Source organism: Salvelinus namaycush, unplaced genomic scaffold, assembly GCF_016432855.1.
Source record: "Salvelinus namaycush isolate Seneca unplaced genomic scaffold, SaNama_1.0 Scaffold1182, whole genome shotgun sequence".
NCBI lineage: Eukaryota > Metazoa > Chordata > Actinopteri > Salmoniformes > Salmonidae > Salvelinus > Salvelinus namaycush.
In genome coordinates, this window is record NW_024057878.1 from 10,001 (window position 1) to 24,533 (window position 14,533).

The window sequence follows — 14,533 nt, forward strand, 5'->3', positions numbered from 1 at the left end:
ACTTGAGAATAAACTGGCAATCACTGGAGAATAAACTGGATGAGCTCCGTTCAAGACTATCCTACCAATGGGACATTAAAACTGTAATATCGTATGTTTCACCGAGTCGTGGCTGAAAAACAACACAGATAATATACAGTTGGCTGTGTTTTCTATGCATCGGCAGGACAGTACAACTACGGCCGATAAGATGAGGGGTGGTGGTGTGTGTCTATTGGTCAATCACTGCTGGTGCGCGATGTCTAATATTAAGGTAGTCTCTAGGTATTGCTCGCCTGAGGTAGATTACATCATGATAAACTGTAGACCACACTATCTACCAAGAGAGTTTACATTTATATTTTTTGTAGCTGTCTATTTACCACCACAAACCGATGCTGGCACTAAGACTGCACTCAACAAGCTGTATAAGGTCATAAGCAAACAAGAAAATGCTCATCCAGAAGCGGCGCTCCAAGTGGCTGGGGACTTTAATGCAGGCAAACTTAAATAATTTTACCTAATTTCTATCAGCATGTTAAATGTGCAACCAGAGGAAAAAAACTCTAGACCACCTTTACTCCACACACAAAGACGCGTACAAAGCTATCACTCGCCCTCCATTTGGAAAATCTGACCATAATTATATCCTCCTGATTCCTGCTTACAAGCAAAAACTAAAGCAGGAAGCACCAGTGACTCACTCAATACGGAAGTGGTCAGATGTTGCAAATGCTACAGGAGTGTTTTGCACAGAACGGAATATGTTCCGGGATTCATCCATTGGCATTGAGGAGTACACAACATCAGTCACTGGCTTTATCAATAAGTGCATCGATGACTTCGTTCCCACAGTGACCGTGAGTACATATCCCAACCAGAAGCCATGGATTACAACATCTGCACCGAGCTAAAGGCTAGAGCTGCCGCTTTTAAGGAGAGAGACACTAATCTGGACGCTTGTAAGAAATCCCGCTATGCCCTCAGATGAACCATCAACAGGCAAAGCCTCAATATAGGACTAAGATTGCATCATACTACACCGGCTCTGATGCTCATTGAATGTGGCAGGGCTTGCAAACTATTACGGACTAGAAAAGGGAAACCCAGCCACGAGCTGCCCATTGTCACAAGCCTACAAGATGAGCTAAATGCATTTTATGCTCGCTTCAAGGCAAGCAACACTGAAGCATTCATGAGAGCACCAGCTGTTTCGGACTACGGTGTGATCATGCTCTCCATGGGGCCGATGAGAGCAAGACCTTTAAACAGGTCAACATTCACAAGGCCTTAAGGCCATACGGATTACCAGAACATTTACTCAGAGCATGCGCGGACCAACTGGCAAGTGTTATCACTGACATGTTCAACCTCTCCCTGACTGAGTCTGTAATACCTACATGTTTCAAACAGACCACCATAGTCCCTGTGCCCAAGAAAGCAAAGGTAACCTGCTTAAATGATTACCGCCCTGTAGCACTCACGTCGGTAGCCATGAAGTGCTTTGAAAGGCTGGTAATGGCTCACATCAACACCATTATCCCAGACACCCTAGACCCACTCCAATTCACATACCATCCCAACAGATTCACAGATGACGCAATCTCATTCCTCACCGCACTTTCCCACCTGGACAAAAGGAACACCTACGTGAGAATGCTGTTCATTGATTACAGCTCAGCGTTCAACAACATAGTGCCCTCAAAGCTCATCACTAAGCTAAGGAACCTGGGACTAAACACCTCCCTCTGCAACTGGATCCTGGACTTCTTGATGGGCCACCACAGGTGGTAAGGGTAGGCAACAACACATCTGCCACGCTGATCCTCAACACGGGGGCCCCTCAGGGGTGCGTGCTCAGTCCCCTCATGTACTCACTGTTCACCCATGACTGCATGGCCAAGCACGACTCCAACACCATCATTAAGTTTGCTGACGACACAACTGTGGTAGGCCTGATCACCGACAACGATGAGACAGCCTATAGGCAGGAGGTCAGAGATGTGGCAGTGTGGTGCCAGGATAACAACCTTTCCCTCAATGTGATCAAGACAAAGGAGATGATAGTGGACAATAAGAAAAGGAGGCCCGTACACACCCCCATTCACATCGGCGGGGCTGTAGTGGAGCGGGTTGAGAGCTTCAAGTTCCTTGGTATCCAAATCTCCAACAATCTATCATAGTCTAAACACACCAAGACAGTCGTGAAGAGGGCACGACAAAACCTTTTCCCCCTCAGGAGACTGAAATGATTTGGCATTGGTCCCCAGATGCTCAAAAGGTTCTACAGCTGCACCATCGAAAGCATCCTGACTGGTTGCATCACCGCCTGGTATGGCAACTGCTCGGCATCCGAACATAAGGCTTTACAGAGGGTAGTGGGTACTGCCCAGTACATCAATGGGGCCAAGCTTCCTGCCATCCAGGACATACATACTAGGCGATGTCAGAGGAAGGCACAAAAAATGGTCAAAGACTCAGTCATAGACTGTTTTCTCTGCTACCGCACGGCAAGCGGTACCTGAGCGCCAAGTCTAGGACCAAAAGCCTCCTTAACAGCTTCTACCCCCAAGCCATAAGACTGCTGAACAATTAATCAAATGGCCACCCGGACTATTTACATTGACCCCCCCATTGTTTTTACACTAATTCAACTCACTGTTATTATCTATGCATAGTCACTTCACCTACATGTACACATGTCCTTGACTAACCTGTACCACCGCACATCGACTTGCTACTGGTACCCCCTGTTTTCTTCTTTTGTGTTACTATTTATTTTAGTTTTTACTTTCGTTTATTTAGTAAATATTTTCTTAACTCTATTTCTTGAACTGCATTTTTGTTTAAAAGGTATGTACGCATTTCACAAACAGCTGTTGTATTTGGCGCATGTGACAAATACAATTTGATTTGAAAACGCATGCACAACTACAACTGAAGGATATATGACACTAAATACACCATTCAGATTCAGACCCAATGTCAGTTCTTGCCTAGAGGCTTTTAATAGAACATGATCACTTACAAGTTGCAGTTTGGGGTAACCCATCGTAATATTCCATACTTTCCCATTGGTTTGGGATGAGCCCTGCAGCTTTCTTTGAATGTATATAGAGGGATCTATACTACTGATTCCAGGGTCAACGAGTGAGATTTGGGGGTGAGAGATGGAGAGAAGGTGAAAGAGTGAGAGTTGGAGAAGTACCTCTTCAGAGTAGTGGTCGGATGGAAGTGGAGGGTAGTCACACTGCTCTATCTTCTTACAAAGAGAGTACAGGTTCATCTTATCACCGTAGAACGGGCTCTGGAGAGCTGCCATCTGAGGGAGGGAAGAAGAGAGACATTTAGTTAAGGATCCAGGCTGTATCACATCCGGCCGTGATTGGGAGTCCCATAGGGCAGAACACAATTGGCCCAGCGTCGTCCGGGTTTGGCCGGGGTAGGCCGTCATTGTAAATATTAATTTGTTCTTAACTGACTTGCCTAGTTAAATCAAGGTTAAATGAAGACAAAAAATATGAAAAAAATTACACACAATGGTGTACCCAATTCCCTGGAAGACAAAGAAAACACTGCATCTGAATTTGGCTCTCGATGTACACAGTGTACAGAAAATTAGAAACACCTGCACTTTCCATGGCATACTGACCTAGTGAATCCAGGTGAAATGTATGATTCCTTATTGATGTCAATAAGGGATCTACACTTCAATCAGTGTAGATGAAGGGGAGGAGGCAGGTTAAAGAAGGATTTTTAAGCCTTGAGACAATTGAGACATGGATTGTGTATGTGTGCCATTCAGAGGGTGAATGGGCAAGACAAAAGATTTAAGTGCCTTTGAACGGGTTATGTTAGTAGATAACAGGTGCACTGGTTTAAGTGTGTCAAGAACTGAAAAGCTGCTGGGTTTTTCACACTCAACAGTTTCCCGTGTGTCTCAAGAATGGTCCACCACCCTTCGGACATCCAGCCAATTTGACACAACTGTGGGAAGCATTGGAGTAAACATGGGCCAACATCCCTGTGGAACGCTTTCAACACCTTGAAGAGTCCATCCCCAGACGAATTGAGGCTGTTCTGAGGGGAAAAGGGGGTGCAACTCAATACTAGGAAGGTGTTCCTAATGTTTTGTCCACTCAGTGTATGTGTAACCATTGGACTGAAGTCTGTGTATGTGTGAGATAGAGAATGGTTGGATTTCAAATCAACTGAACCAAAAATGTAATCCCAGAAAGTTATTTTTGCTTGTTTGTTTCCCTCCAGTTGACTGGTTTTCTCCTGCTCCGTTTCTCTATTAAAACTAAGAGGAGAAAGGAGGGAGGAGAGAGAAGGGGGGACATCTCAGTTAGGTGGAACAGAGAGGCCCCTTCTCTGAAAAAGGAAGGCAGGCGAGCGTAGCCACAGAGAAGAGGTAGAGTGGAGGAGAAGGGAAGGAGGGGGAGTGGGTAAAGGAGGATATAGGGAGAGTGGAGAAAGGCGGGAGGAAGGGGAGAGTAGGTAGAGGAGTGAGAGGCAGACATTAGCTGAAGCAGCCATCGAGACTGGTGTCACTTTTCTTCCAGATGTTTCATTATCTCTCCCCTTTTCTCTCTCTCTCTTCCTCACACCATCTTTATCATTTACCAGCGCTTAATCAAGCAACCAAGGGGTTGCCTAGCAACGAGGGGAGGATAGGAAAGGAGACAATGCTTCCATCGAAGCAGTTATTCAACCCCTCTCTCCATCCCTCCATCTAACAGGGGGTGTTGGACATGGTTAAGACAGGCTCTGGCACATCAGCCAATAAGAAGTAAGGATGCTGGTGCTAGAATATCTCCCCTCGAAATCCCCCCCCACTACATCATCACTTATACACACTATTGTAGCCCACTGTGTGTGTGGCAGGGGGAGAGGTAGGGTTCTGGCATGTATTCCTTGGAGAGAGAGAGAGGAAGGGAGAGAGGGAGAGAGAGAGAGAGAGAGAGAGAGAGAGAGAGAGAGAGAGAGAGAGAGAGAGAGAGAGAGAGAGAGAGAGAGAGAGAGAGAGAGAAAGGGAGAGAGAGAGGGAGAGAAAGAGAGAGAGAGGAAGGGAGAGAGAGGAAGGGAGAGAGGAAGGGAGAGAGATAGGAAGAGAGAGAGAGAGAGAGAGAGAGAGAGAGAGAGAGAGAGAGAGAGAGAGAGAGAGAGAGAGAGAGAGAGAGAGAGAGAGAGAGAGAGAGCGAGAGAGAGAGAGAAAAGAAAAGAAAGAGAGGGGGACATGGAGGGAGAGAGAGAGGGAGGAAGGGAGGGAGAGAGACCGGGAGGGAGTGAGAGAGAGAGAGAGGGGGTAGAAGGAGAGAGGGAGAGAGATGGTAGGGGTAGGCAGACAGCAGCTGTGGCCAGTAAAGGGTTGTACCATTGTATTTTCATGCATCTTCTGCTTTTGACAGAAGAAAAATGTCAACTGTCCTGTTTGTATTTGGGAGTTTTTGCACTATTCATCTGGTTCATTAGGATCTGTTACTACTGGCCCCTGACAGCTGCCGGCCCTGCACAGACACAGGGCCCCCCCACTCTCTCAGACTCACTGCAGGCTGGGCGTCATGGCGATGGGTGAGATGACTGACTCACTCTATGACCTCTAGGACCTGTGTGTGGGCTCATTGGTATTCCAGGGTTTGTTACCGCACACGCACGCCTGCTGTCTGTCTGAGGGACTGCTGGTGGCATGCACACACACCTCACTTTTTTCTCTTGCTGGTTGTCTGCCACCTCCTCGCCCATCTAGCACGGTCGCTGTGCAGTGTCTGTGTTCTTCTCTACAGTTCAGTCTGAGTTAGCATGAGGCCCTGGCCATGTTCAGGAGGATGTATGTTAGGTCTACAGTCGTGGGCAAAAGTTTAGAGAATGACACAAATATTAATTTTCACAAAGTCTGCTGCCTCAGTTTGTATGATGGCAATTTGCATATACTCCAGAATGTTATGAAGAGTGATCCGATGAATTGCAATTAATTGCAAAGTCCCTCTTTGCCATGCAAATGAACTGAATCCCCAAAAAACATTTCCACTGCATTTCAGCCCTGCCACAAAAGGACCAGCTGACATCATGTCAGTGATTCTCTCGTTAACACAGGTGTGAGTGTTGACGAGGACAAGGCTGGAGATCACTCTGTCATGCTGATTGAGTTCGAATAACAGACTGGAAGCTTCAAAAGGAGGGTGGTGCTTGGAATCATTGTTCTTCCTCTGTCAACCATGGTTACCTGCAAGGAAACAAGTGCCGTCATCATTTCTTTGCACAAAAAGGGCTTCACATGCAAGGATATTTCTGCCAGTAAGATTGCACCTAAATCAACCATTTATCGGATCATCAAGAACTTCAAGTAGAGCGGTTCAATTGTTGTGAAGAAGGCTTCAGGGCGCCCAAGAAAGTCCAGCAAGCGCCAGGACCGTCTCCTAAAGTTGATTCAGCTGCGAGATCGGGGCACCACCAGTACAGAGCTTGCTCGGGAATGGTAGCAGGCAGGTGTGAGTGCATCTGCACGCACAGTGAGGCGAAGACTTTTGGAGGATGGCCTGGTGTCAAGAAGGGCAGCAAAGAAGTCACTTCTCTCCAGGAAAAACATTAGGGACAGACTGATATTCTGCAAAAGGTACAGGGATTGGACTGCTGAGGACTGGGGTAAAGTAATTTTCTCTAATAAATCCCCTTTCCGATTGTTTGGGGCATCCGGAGAAGACAAGGTGAGCGCTACCATCAGTCCTGTGTCATGCCAACAGTAAAGCATCCTGAGACCATTCATGTGTGGGGTTGCTTCTCAGCCAAGGGAGTGGGCTCACTCACAATTTTGCGTAAGAACACAGCCATGAATAAAGAATGGTACCAACACATCCTCCGAGAGCAACTTCTCCCAACCGTCCAGGAACAGTTTGGTGACGAACAATGCCTTTTCCAGCATGATGGAGCACCTTGCCATAAGGAAAAGTGATAACTAAGTGGCTCGGGGAACAAAACATCGATATTTTGGGTCCATGGCCAGGAAACTCCCCAGACCTTAATCCCATTGAGAACTTGTGGTCAATCCTCAAGAGGCGGGTGGACAAACAAAAACCCACAAATTCTGACAACCTCCAAGCATTGATTATGCAAGAATGGGCTGCCATCAGTCAGGATGTGGCCCAGAAGTTAATTGACAGCATGCCAGGGCGGATTGCAGTGGTCTTGAAAAAGAAGGGTCAACACTGCAAATATTGACTCTTTGCATCAACTTCATGCAATTGTCAATAAAAGCCTTTGACACTTATGAAATGCTTGTAATTATACTTCAGTATTCCATAGTAACATCTGACAAAAATATCTAAAGACACTGAAGCAGCAAACTTTGTGAAAATTAATATTTGTGTCATTCTCAATACTTTTGCCCACGACTGTAGGTTCTTCTCACTCTTAATGAATATCGATCTCTCGCTCACCCCCCCCCCCCCCCAAGGGGTTTTATTGACATGGGAAACATTTGTTTACATTGCCAAAGCAAGTAAACAAAAGTGAAATAAACAAAAAAAGCGTGAACAATAAATATTACACTCACACAAGTTCCATCAAGGACAATGGGATTTATAGCTGATTGAAGTATTTTTAGCCAGATCCTAATTGTAACGTCAAATGTTATGTTCCTTTTGATGGCATAGAAGGCCCTTCTTGCCTTGTCTCTAAGATCGTTGACAGCGTTGTGGAAGTTACCTGTGGCGCTGACGTTTAGGCAGAGGTAGGTCTAGGTTTTTTTGTGTGCTCTAGGGCAACGGTGTCTAGATGGAATTTGTATTTGTGGTCCTGGCAACTGGACCTTTTTTGGAACACCATTATTTTTTACTGTCAGGGCCCAGGTGTGAGAGTCTCTGCAGAAGATCTAGGTGCTGCTATAGGTCCTCCTTGGTTGGGGACAGAAACACCAGATCACCTGCAGATTAATTAGTTGATATGTATATTGAAGAGGGTGGGGCTTAAGCTGCATCCCTGTCTCACACCATGGCCCTGGGAAAGAAATGTTTTTGCCAATTTTAACCGCACACTTGTTGTTTGTGTACATCATTTTATAGTGACGTATGTTTTTCCCCCCAACACCACTTTCCATTAATTTGTATAGCAGACCCTCATGCCAAATTGAGTCGAAGGCTTTTTGGAAATCAACAAAGCATGAGAAGACTTTGCCTTTGCTTTGGTTTGTTTGTTTGTTTGTCAATTAGGGTGTGCAGGGTGAACATGTGGTCTGTCTTATGGTAATTTGGTATAAAGCCAATGTGACATTTGCTCAGTACATTGTTTTCACTGAGGAAATGTACAAGTCTGCTGTTCTATGATGGCGCCAGAGAGCAAGGCTGAAGATTTATGTATTCCTAACCAAATGTGTTTTTTTGTTTGTTTCTTCGCGTTGTTTGTAACTTATTTTGTACACAATGTTGCTGCTACCGTCTCTTATGACCGAAAATAACTTCTGGACATCAGGACTGCGATTACTCACCACGGACTGACAGAATCCTTTTTTTCCTTTAATGAGTCCGACGAGCCTGACGTTAACGATGTACTGCTGTCCCGGGAACAGGCCTAGATCCCCGTGATTTGCGTGAAGAGATGGCAGAGAAAAAGGGGACAGAAGGAGGACTGCCTTCTGAGAATTCGTAGGCAATCGAATAAACCCCCACTTCCTTCCATTCTGCTAGCAAACGTGCAATCTTTGGAAAATAAAATCGATGACCAATGCGGAAGATTAAACTACCAACGGGACATTCAAAACTGTAAGATCTTATGCTTCACGAAGTTGTGGCTGAATGACAATGTTATCAACATACAGCTGTCTGGTTATACGCTGTATCAGCAGGACAGAACAGCGGCGTCTGGTAAGACAAGGGGCAGCGGACTATGTATTTTTGCAAATAACAGCTGGTGCATGATATCTAAGGAAGTCTCGAGTTTTGGCTCACCTGAGATAGAGTATCTCCTGATAAGCTGTAGACCACACTATCTACCTAGAGAGTTTTCATCTGTATTTTTCGTAGCTGTCTACATACCACCACAGACTGACGCTGGTACTAAGACCAAACTGAATGAGCTGTATTCCGCCATAAGCAAACAGGAAAACGCACACCCAGAGGTGGCACTCCTAGTGGCCGGGGACTTTAATGCAGGGTAACTTAAATCCATTTTACCAAATTTCTACCAGCATGTTAAATGTGCAACCAGAGGGAAAAAAACTTGACCACCTTTACGCCACACACAGAGACGCATACAAAGCTCTCCCTCGCCCTCCATTTGGCAAATCTGACCATAATTCTATCCTCCTGATTTCGGCTTACAAGCAAAAATTCAAACAGGAAGTACCAGTGACTCGATCAATAAAAAAGTTGTAAGATGAAGCAGATGCTAAGCTACAGGACTGTTATGCTAGCACAGACTGGAATATGTTCCAGGATTCCTCCGATGGCATTGGCTTCAACAATAAGTGCATCAATGACGTCGTCCCGACAGTGACCGTACGTACATACCCCAACCAGAAGCCATGGATTACAAGCAACATCCACACTGAGCTAAAGGCTAGAGCTGCTGCTTTCAAGGAGCGGGACTCTAACCCGGAAGCTTAGAAGAAATCCCGCTATGCCCTCCGACGAACCATTAAACAGGCAAAGCGTCATTACAGGACTAAAATCGAATCGTACCACACCTGCTCTGATGCTCGTCGGATGTGGCAGGGCTTGCAAACCATTACAGACTACAAAGGGACGCACACCCGAGAGCTGCCCAGTGACACAAGCCTACCAGACGAGCTAAACTACTTCTATGCTCGCTTCGAGGAAAATAACACTGAAACATGCATGAGAGCACCAGCTATTCCGGAAGACTGTGTGATCACGCTCTCCGCAACTGACGTGATAAGACCTTTAAACAGGTCAACATTCACAAGGCCGCAGGGCCAGAAGGATTACCAGGATGTGTACTGCGAGCATGCGCTGACCAACTGGCAAGTGTCTTCACTTACATTTTCTATAATGCCAACATGTTTCAAGCAGAACACCATAGTCCCTGTGCCCGCGAACACTAAGGTAACCTGCCTAAATGACTACCAACCCATAGCACTCACGTCGGTAGCCATGAAGTGCTTTGAACGGCTGGTCATGACTGTAATCAACACCATTATCCCAGCAACCCTAGACCCACTCCAATTTGCATACCGCCCTAACAGATCCACAGATGATGCAATCTCTATTGCACTCAACACTGCCCTCTCCCATCTGGACAAAAGGAACACCTATGTGAGAATGCTGTTCATTGACTACAGTTCAGCGTTCAACACCATAGTGCCCTCAAAGCTCATCAATAAGCTAAGGACACTGGGACTAAACACATCCCTCTGCAACTGGATCCTGGACTTCCTGACGGGCCGCCCCAGGTGGTAAGGGTAGGTAACAACACATCCGCCACGCTGATCCTCAACACGGGGGCCCCTCAGGGGTGCTTGCTCAGTCCCCTCCTGTACTCCCTGTTCACTCATAACTGCACGGCCAGGCACGACTCCAACACCATCATTAAGTTTGCCGATGACAGCTGTGGTAGGCCTGATCACCGATAACGACGAGACAACCTATAGGGAGGTCAGAGACCTGGTCGTGTGGTGCCAGGACAACAACCTCTCCCTCAACGTGATCAAGACAAAGGAGATGATTGTGGACTACAGGAAAAAGAGGACTGAGCACGCCCCCATTCTCATCGACGGGGCTGCAGTGGAGCAGGTTGAGAGCTTCAAGTTCCTTGGTGTCCACATCTAAAACAAACTAACGTGGTCCAAGCACACCAAGACAGTCGTGAAGAGGGCACGACAAAACCTTTTCCCCCTCAGGAGACTGAAATGATTTGGCATTGGTCCTCAGATCCTCAAAAGGTTCTACAGCTGCACTCTACAGGAGACCCCCCCCCCTCCCTTTACACCGCTGCTACTCTCTGTTGTTATCATCTATACATAGTCACTTAATAATTCTACCTACATGTACATACTACCTCAACTAACCGGTGCCCCCGCACATTGACTCTGTACCGGTATCCCCCTGTATATAGATGTGCTATTGTTATTTTACTGCTGTTCTTTAATTACTTGTTACTTTATTTCTTATTCTTATTCATATTTTTTATTAAACTGCATTGTTGTTTAGGGGCTCATAATTAAGCATTTCACTGTAAGTATCACTGTTGTATTTGGCGCATGTCACTAATAAAATTTAATTTGATTTAATAATAATGCAGAAGATTTTCCCAAGGTTGCTGTTGACGCATATCTCACGTTAGTTATTGGGGTCAAATTTGTCTCCACTTTTGTGAATTGGGGTTATCAATCCTTGGTTCCAAATATTGGGGAAGATGCCTGAGCTGAGGATGATGTTAAAGAGTTTAAGTATAGCCAATTGTAATTTGAGGTGTGTATATTTTATAATGTCATGTAGGATACCATCAACACAACAGGCCTTTTTGGGTTGGAGGGTTTGTATTTTGTCCTGTAGTTCATTTAATGTAATTGGAGAATCCAGTGGGTTCTGGTAGTCTTTAATAGCTGATTCTAAAAATGTTTTTGCTGTTTGTTCTTTGTTATAGGGCCAAGAAGATTGGAGAAGTGGTTTATCCACACATCTCCGTTTTGGATAGATAACTCTTCGTGTTGTTGTTTGTTTAGAGAGTTTCAATTTCCCCAGAAGTGGTTAGATTCTATCTATTCTTCAATAACATTGAGCTGATTCCTGTCTTGCTGTTTCCGTAGTGTATTTCTGTGTTGTTTTAGTGATTCACCAGTGAAGGCTCAGGTTCTGTGTCTCTATGTTTTTGGTTGGATAGGTTTCTCAATTTCTTAAGTTTTTGCATTCTTCATCAAACTATTTGTCATTGTTGTTAATTTTCTTAGGTTGTTTTTAGATTTGGTAGGGAAGCTGAAAGGTCAAATATACTGTTAAGATTTTCTACTGCCAAGTTTTGTCCAAGTTTACACCAATATTTTGTCCAGGAAGTTGTCTAAAAGGGATTGAATTTGTTGTTTCCTAATTGTTTTTTGGTCGGTTTACACACTGCTTTCCTTCCATCTATAACACGTCTTTTAACATTGTGCAGTTCCTTTGACTTTGATGCCTAATGAGTATTGCTCTCTCTCTCCCTCTCATTTGCTTTCCCAACTGTTGTATAGAACAGCCTATCAGATGGAATCAGCCCTCCCCTGTTGAATAGAACAGCCTATCAGATGGAATCAGCCCTCCCCTGTTGTATAGAACAGCCTATCAGATGGACTCAGCCCTCCCCTGTTGTATAGAACAGCCTATCAGATGGAATCAGCCCTCCCCTGTTGAATAGAACAGCCTATCAGATGGAATCAGCCCTCCCCTGTTGTATAGAACAGCCTATCAGATGGAATCAGCCCTCCCCTGTTGTATAGAACAGCCTATCAGATGGAATCAGCCCTCCCCTGTTGAATAGAACAGCCTATCAGATGGAATCAGCCCTCCCCTGTTGAATAGAACAACCTATCAGATGGAATCAGCCCTCCCCTGTTGTATAGAACAGCCTATCAGATGGAATCAGCCCTCCCCTGTTGTATAGAACAGCCTATCAGATGGAATCAGCCCTCCCCTGTTGTATAGAACAGCCTATCAGATGGAACCAGCCCTCCCCTGTTGTATAGAACAGCCTATCAGATGGAATCAGCCCTCCCCTGTTGTATAGAACAGCCTATCAGATGGAATCAGCCCTCCCCTGTTGTATAGAACAGCCTATCAGATGGAATCAGCCCTCCCCTGTTGTATAGAACAGCCTATCAGATGGAATCAGCCCTCCCCTGTTGAATAGAACAGCCTATCAGATGGAATCAGCCCTCCCCTGTTGTATAGAACAGCCTATCAGATGGAATCAGCCCTCCCCTGTTGTATAGAACAGCCTATCAGATGGAATCAGCCCTCCCCTGTTGTATAGAACAGCCTATCAGATGGAATCAGCCCTCCCCTGTTGAATAGAACAGCCTATCAGATGGAATCAGCCCTCCCCTGTTGAATAGAACAACCTATCAGATGGAATCAGCCCTCCCCTGTTGTATAGAACAGCCTATCAGATGGAATCAGCCCTCCCCTGTTGAATAGAACAGCCTATCAGATGGAATCAGCCCTCCCCTGTTGAATAGAACAGCCTATCAGATGGAATCAGCCCTCCCCTGTTGTATAGAACAGCCTATCAGATGGAATCAGCCCTCCCCTGTTGAATAGAACAGCCTATCAGATGGAATCAGCCCTCCCCTGTTGAATAGAACAGCCTATCAGATGGAATCAGCCTCCCATGTTGAATAGAACAGCCTATCAGATGGAATCAGCCCTCCCCTGTTGTATAGAACAGCCTATCAGATGGAATCAGCCCTCCCCTGTTGAATAGAACAGCCTATCAGATGGAATCAGCCCTCCCCTGTTGTATAGAACAGCCTATCAGATGGAATCAGCCCTCCCCTGTTGAATAGAACAGCCTATCAGATGGAATCAGCCCTCCCCTGTTGAATAGAACAGCCTATCAGATGGAATCAGCCTCCCATGTTGAATAGAACAGCCTATCAGATGGAATCAGCCCTCCCCTGTTGTATAGAACAGCCTATCAGATGGAATCAGCCCTCCCCTGTTGAATAGAACAGCCTATCAGATGGAATCAGCCCTCCCCTGTTGAATAGAACAGCCTATCAGATGGAATCAGCCTCCCATGTTGAATAGAACAACCTATCAGATGGAATCAGCCCTCCCCTGTTGTATAGAACAGCCTATCAGATGGAATCAGCCCTCCCCTGTTGAATAGAACAGCCTATCAGATGGAATCAGCCCTCCCCTGTTGAATAGAACAGCCTATCAGATGGAATCAGCCCTCCCCTGTTGTATAGAACAGCCTATCAGATGGAATCAGCCCTCCCCTGTTGAATAGAACAGCCTATCAGATGGAATCAGCCCTCCCCTGTTGAATAGAACAACCTATCAGATGGAATCAGCCCTCCCCTGTTGTATAGAACAGCCTATCAGATGGAATCAGCCCTCCCCTGTTGAATAGAACAGCCTATCAGATGGAATCAGCCCTCCCCTGTTGAATAGAACAGCCTATCAGATGGAATCAGCCCTCCCCTGTTGTATAGAACAGCCTATCAGATGGAATCAGCCTCCCCTGTTGAATAGAACAGCCTATCAGATGGAATCAGCCTCCCATGTTGAATAGAACAGCCTATCAGATGGAATCAGCCTCCCCTGTTGAATAGAACAGCCTATCAGATGGAATCAGCCTCCCCTGTTGAATAGAACAGCCTATCAGATGGAATCAGCCCTCCCCTGTTGTATAGAACAGCCTATCAGATGGAATCAGCCTCCCCTGTTGAATAGAACAGCCTATCAGATGGAATCAGCCCTCCCCTGTTGAATAGAACAGCCTATCAGATGGAATCAGCCCTCCCCTGTTGTATAGAACAGCCTATCAGATGGAACCAGCCCTCCCCTGTTGTATAGAACAGCCTATCAGATGGAATCAGCCCTCCCCTGTTGTATAGAACAGC

General features: G+C 45.8%; 1 protein-coding gene across 1 annotated transcript in view; it reads right to left on the minus strand.

The window, feature by feature from the left end:
• Positions 1 to 14,533, minus strand: part of LOC120036017 (serine/threonine-protein kinase Nek7) — a gene marked incomplete at its 5' end in the record, with an annotated part of 48,732 nt that overhangs the window by 2,850 nt on the left and 31,349 nt on the right. The window contains one exon of the mRNA XM_038982483.1: positions 3,188 to 3,301. Coding sequence (XP_038838411.1) covers positions 3,188 to 3,301 — 114 coding nt within the window. The remainder of the gene's footprint in view (positions 1 to 3,187; positions 3,302 to 14,533) is intronic.